Source organism: Vicia villosa, linkage group LG3, assembly GCF_029867415.1.
Source record: "Vicia villosa cultivar HV-30 ecotype Madison, WI linkage group LG3, Vvil1.0, whole genome shotgun sequence".
Taxonomy (NCBI): domain Eukaryota; kingdom Viridiplantae; phylum Streptophyta; class Magnoliopsida; order Fabales; family Fabaceae; genus Vicia; species Vicia villosa.
This window is the reverse complement of record NC_081182.1, coordinates 82,936,698-82,942,962: the sequence shown is the minus strand read 5'-3', so window position 1 is coordinate 82,942,962 and position 6,265 is coordinate 82,936,698. Positions and strand designations below refer to the sequence as shown.

The window sequence follows — 6,265 nt, the reverse complement described above, 5'->3', positions numbered from 1 at the left end:
ATTGTATGCTAGTCATCCAGAATATAATGAAATGTAGTTGAATGAAATTCTATTCATGCGAGTATTGTATGGTATCCAGACGAGATCATCATGCTGAGTCCGATCAATATACACACGAAAAGACACCACAACATCATTCTCTATGTGCGAGAGATATAGGCAAGCATGTGGGTAATCCTCACTATACGATGGATCATACCCAAACTCGTGTATGCGGTGATAGAGGGCAAGGATCTATCCCAGGAAATGAATAAGAAAAAAAAATTAGTAACAAGTGTGAAAAAATTGTTTTTAACTTAATAGTGGAATTTGGAAATTACTGTAAGCTAGGGTGAATGAGCCTGTCGTTTGCTTTGTCATCTAACGAGAACCTTCGCTCAACTTGGAGTACATGTATATCAAGCATGCGGTCCCTCAGTTCCACTCTTGAATGGCCTCCAAGTCGATGAAATACTTGAGGTATACATCTACATAGGTTGTACTTTTGTCCAGAAACATGGACGTGCCAACCAATAATAGGAAGAAATATACCTCTCCGTCCGAGATATCTGGAGTCACATGATCTCCAAAGTATATCATTAATGAAGTGTTTGTAGACTCTCCTGGATAAGGGTCTCAAAGTAGGGCCTCATATGCAGTTGGGGCCTGTTGTGCTGTCGGTGCCTCCTCGTTATGGCGTGTACGGATCTGGGATGACGAACCATGTGATAGTCTGCTCATAGCGGTCGACACTTCCCTGTGTCGTGAGACATAGGGACGACTCTAGTATGCTCATGCTGACGAGCCCTCTCGCATCGAGCTGGCGCGGTTAGGGAGGGATAGTCGAGTTTCATCCGGTCACTGTTTGCAGCCATTATCCTTGGAAAAAACATAACAAAAAGATATTAGTGCATCAGGAAAGAAATAATTTGGAGATGTATCTCCAAACACTAGAAAGAACACATTTCAGAGGTACATCTCCGGAAAAAACTTCATTTTTTAATTTTAATGGCAGCAACATCTTCACCCTTGCCATAACCATTCAAAACTCATTCAAATCACCTAAATGATAGAAACAGATCCCACACATAATCTATTTCAAATGCTAATACTATCTAATGCATTAAAAATAACCTACTTGACCTAATACATTAATCAAAACTCAAAATAAAATAAATGAGAAATTTACTAAAAAATGTGTTGATGATGTGTAAAGTGTTGAATGCAGTAGTTAGAGGGAGCTGGGAATGGAAAGATACAAGCAAATGAGTTGAAGTTGCTTCAAAAGTTGATGGAGAGTGTGAACTGAAAATAGGAAGAGGGACAGACAAAGTTTTTGAACTGAAAATGAAAAAGGAGAAAAGAGGGAGAGTCTGACGCGCGTTTATATATGTTTAGCTAATTAGGAGATGCATCTCTGGATTAAATTTTTGAATTAAAAAAAAAATTAGTTCAGAGATGTATATACAAACAAACCATAAAATTCGTTCGCAAATACATCTCCGAATAAACCTTTAGATAAAATAAAGAATTGGTGCGTTCAGAGATATATCTCCAAATACATGAGATAGAAATAATCAATATTGTCAGTTCAAAAATAAATAAACCTTTTTAAAACTAAAACATGACGACAAACAATTTTGTACCTACTGTGAACTAGGAAATAAATATAATATACACATATTTTATATGTTAAAATTAAAGTATAAAGTCGTGAATAATTACAATTTAATCATCAAATATGTAAATTTGAAAGATAATTAGGTATGACTTATCTCACAGACGTCATCTACTTAGAGCTTAAGATAAACCACCATAGTCAACAAAAAGGATTGCAACTCACCAAAGTCAACTTGTATCTAACCAACCCATATGAACTTTCTCAAACTATATAATGCAAAAAAATTTATCCAAATATAAGGCCAAAAATAAATATGTCCTTAGTCAAAATATAAAGACTCAAATCTATGTCAGATCAAGGTAAATTAGAAGAATAACGTGAATCTCCCCCACACACGTCAAAAATAGTACTAGAAAACTCGAGTTACATAGAGCGCGATCAGGGTAGTCCACAGTCATCAGCGTCTTCCTGATAACTTTTGGTAACATGTGATTTGTCATATGAGGAGAAAACCCAAAGTCCACAATAATAATAGATAGTCACGATCTAAAAACAACATATATGAAAGAATACACATATGCAAACACAACATAACACATATCAATCATAACGTTTATTTCAGCATATAAAAGTAATGCATAAGTAGCCTAATTGCAGACTCTACATGTGTGATACACTCAACTGACTTATCACATGCATATGATTTCAGAATTAACCACGTTGCAGAGTGTCGTTGGCACCTCCTACTAATTTTGTGATCCATCTGGCATGCATGGGTCAAATTTCGTTGATGACTGATCCACCTTATTAAATTGACTCAATAAATCTCAGATGATAAAAGGTAAATTGATTCTCGGTAATCACACTCCCGTGGAGATCCATTTGGCCAACATGTATTATGAGATGCATGAGCATATATATGTATCACAACATAGGTATTTGGTGGCTGCCACAGGCATATCCCGCGTAGCCCACCTAACATACACATACCACATATATGCAAAAACAACATAATCATTTCTCAATAGTCAATTCATATATTTATTCAAAATCACATAAAAGCACAGTCACAAGTTTAGCATTATAATGCAAACACATGTTCCTAATTGCACTAACAAGCATCACCCAATCCCAATTGGACACACAATCATACATACAAACACATGCATTTAATTACATATAATATCGTTAGAAAGTATCATTACCGTAGCCTGCACTAACAATGTACCTTCCTTTTTGAATTCCTTAATACCTTAAGGTTTTGTTTGATTTGATGGAACCAGGTGGAGCGGAATGAGATGGAATAAAATGATATTCTATTGTTTGGATAATTTAAAAACGGATGGAACGGAACAAAATGAAGTGGTATGAATTTCATTCCATTGTATCACTTACCACCATTTTTCTTCCTCTCCGATTTGAGTGGAATGAACAACTTACCTTGTTCCGTTCTAAAATTTTCAAACAATGAAATGATATTTTCGTTACGCTCCATCTCCATCCCACTCCGGTACACTAATATAACTAAATATTAAAAAAAGAATTAAAAAAACTATAACTCATCTAAAAATTACATATTTAACACACATCAATAAAAAAAATAAAGATAAATGATGAACTCTTATCTTCACTCAGCTTTGAGTGACTTTAACTAAAGAAAATTAAAAAGAATAGTAAAAATATTGTGTTACTTCTTTTTTATCATTACATATATTGTGTTACTTTGTGAGAGAAAGGAACATGATATTTTTGTTTTGGTTGGTTGCTCTATTTAAAATTGAATGAGAATTTTTCCGTGGAAGATCAAACTCATAAAAACAGTGGAGATGTAATTTAACCAAAATACATCATAAAAAAAAAAAGGTGAATTACAAGTTGATTTTTATAAATCACTGAAAAACTTTCAAGCACTTTCCATCAAGTCTTATATACAGATACAGGTATAGTCACCTGGTTGAAAATATTTCTTTCATGACAGGAAATTTTTTTCTTCTCATATATCAAATATTTCCCACATGAACAAATCATGTTTACCATTTTAAAACTAAGATCCTTATTCCATAATATCGACAATGAACACACACAATATTACTAATACTGAGTACCAATATTTACTAACAAAACTATATATACTGCTCCTATCAATCTAAACACTGCATAAAAATGTCAACAATTGCATCAATAGAAGCCAACTAGTACTGTAAGCGGCAATTTCAGCAGTCCTGGTGAAATTCTTATTAGGTTGAACTACATACTTATGATAGTTGTACTTTCTTCCGGATAAACCAACCGGATATGTCTGCCTTCTATGAACAAATTCTCCGTTACCATGCAAGTAGAATCAAACAATCGACAATGCTGTATAGTAGTGTATATCAGTCCCAGTCTACTCAAATTTGGGGACATTCAGTTCAATGGGTCAAGCTCTCACAAAACCGATCCAACTCTTCAAATGTAAACCAATCTTTTTTCATCTGCATCATGCCAATAGCAAACAAAACTAAATCAAAATGTGTGACTTCATAAATAATTTTCAAAAACAGCTCAAGAGAAAACTTACAAAGTAAGGGTACCCGTCCATGCTAAAATGATCAGGTGCGAGCTCCAAAAACAATTTAATGAAATAAAGGACGAAGTTCCCACATTCAGTACCGTCTTTTTGTTGTGGCACCTATAATATAGTAGTAATTCATTTTCTTTTAATCATTGGTGATTGGATTACACAAGGGTGAAAATCATGAAAGGAGTCATTATCACCTTGGGCACTAATAATGGGATTTTAGATATTAGATGCTTAGTCTCTGGCCTGTCCCCTGCTTTATAAATGTCTTGTACAAATCTGCAAATGAAGATAAAAGTAGTTTATAAATACTTCGACAGGACACAAATGTTTGATTAAAATAAGCCGATATTGTTGAATGAGGCACACCTTCTTATCTCTGGTTCAAGTCGTCTTGGATTGGCCATTTCAAGAGAATCGAGTAACAACATACAACGTGATTCGGCAACGGACCCCAAGTTCTCACCAAAATGGCAGAAGATCAAGAGGTTCCAATGACCCCTGCAAAATTGTGATTTCAAAGGATAAACTCAATCGATTGACATCTAACAAATAAAAAACACGTAGTCATAAAGGAATTTCATGGCGTTTACCAGCAGACTATAGGCACAAAAACATACGCCTTTGTGAAAATACGTTCTTTATTAATCCAACTCAGCACCTTATCTTTAGATGAAGGATTCCTGTAAAGGCTAAACCATAAACTGTCCAAATATGCGAATGACATTTTCCTATCTTCTGAGAAACTCTTCCATATTTTCCTGTCAAATAAATTATGTTTATATATAAAATATTTAGAAACAAGCCCATGATTTTTCCATCACAAATCATTGGACAGTGAATCATTAGACAGTAACTCACGCTAAGTAATTTTCAAAGACTTGACTGTCAAGCTTTTCCTTGGATCTAGAGAGAGCTTTACTGCCTTTGAATTTCCGCTTGCATTTTGTTCGCGCTCGCCGAGGAATAATCTTTGAATTAAACGGAAAAATTGAATCAACAACACTTCCTATTGCATCTCCGTGTCTTGAGTCAATTTCTCCTTCCTGATTCGCAAAATCGACTGATAAGAACAATGACAGACATAATCAACTTCTCTGATTGCCTCCCAAGTTTTAGTGAACTTGTCAAAAGACACTTATGAAAAAGAAATACTCAAAGAATGTTAAATTAACTGAGAAATTTCTAGTGTTATGCAAACATAGGGTAGAATGATATAAAACCTAACCTTGGGAGTCAATTTGTATGACATCTTTTATGGGCTCTTTTTTGTTTCTCCGGCGAGAATAAACTAACTTGGATACACATCCCAAGACAATTTCTCTTTTTTTATTCCCAGAATTCACTGATAAGAACAACAACCATAGAAATGTCACATAAACTTCTCAAAAAAAAACACTTTCAATTTTCACAAATAACTCTACTAATGAAACCCCACTTTCAATTTTGACAGAAATTTGAGGTTAAAATGAAAATTTGATCCATCGTAATGAGAATAGAAATTAAAAAGGGAAGGAGGAAGTAACGTACTATGTTTTGAGATTTTGAATCGGGGAAAAGGGGCTGGAAGTCGAAGCAATTGTGTTGTGTTGTGTTGTGTTGTGCGTTGGGCAGTGAGTTATTGAGTTCTGTGCTGCTATGCTAGACTGCTACTCCAATCTGATTTTCATGATTATTAATTAAGCCAATACTTTAGCTTTTAATTTTCGACCTACCCGGACACCGGTGAAGATTATGAGTAAAACTGAAAATTAATCATAGGCTTTACAAACACTAGTATTTTGATTTTTATAATGTTCAAAATATTAATTTTTTTTATATTTAAATTATGTTTTTAAGGGTAAAAGTAGAGTTGTCAAAATGGACTCGGCCTATTGAACCGGCTCACGAGCCCTATATTTTACCATGGACCGGACCGCAATAAATCTTTAAAAATTATAATCCTATTTTTTTGGGTCAGCCCATTGGGGTTATGTTTTTCATGGACTGGGTGGGGTGATCAAGCGGGCTTTCAGACTAACCCATTAAAAATAAAACTTTAAAATAATATTAGTTAATTTTAGAGAAAAAATATTGAGTAAATGTATAATTGCATAAGAGTATTT

At 34.3% G+C, this 6,265-nt stretch overlaps 1 protein-coding gene across 2 annotated transcripts; it reads right to left on the bottom strand.

Moving 5' to 3' along the window:
- Nucleotides 1–3,464: 3,464 nt before the first annotated feature.
- LOC131656224 (probable ubiquitin-like-specific protease 2A) lies at nt 3,465–5,885 on the bottom strand. 2 transcript variants are annotated; one of them, XM_058925983.1, is made up of 8 exons: nt 5,691–5,885; nt 5,389–5,505; nt 5,022–5,206; nt 4,754–4,921; nt 4,530–4,661; nt 4,358–4,439; nt 4,161–4,271; nt 3,465–4,074 (listed from the first exon to the last, which is right to left on the bottom strand). In XM_058925983.1, the coding sequence occupies exons 2-8, from the start codon at nt 5,410–5,412 to the stop codon at nt 4,012–4,014; spliced, it is 765 nt and encodes a 254-aa protein (XP_058781966.1). In that variant the 5' UTR covers nt 5,413–5,505; nt 5,691–5,885; the 3' UTR covers nt 3,465–4,011. The 2 variants fall into 2 exon arrangements, with proteins under 2 accessions (XP_058781966.1, XP_058781965.1); XM_058925982.1 differs by having other exon boundaries at nt 5,022–5,223; nt 5,691–5,884.
- Between the last annotated feature and the right edge of the window lie 380 nt (nt 5,886–6,265).

Coding starts and splice junctions, on each gene's coding strand:
- LOC131656224 (XM_058925982.1), bottom strand. Junction 4,272..4,357: donor TCCCATTATTAGTGCCCAAG/GTGATAATGACT, acceptor ACTATATTATAG/GTGCCACAACAAAAAGACGG. Junction 4,075..4,160: donor TGGACGGGTACCCTTACTTT/GTAAGTTTTCTC, acceptor GGCATGATGCAG/ATGAAAAAAGATTGGTTTAC.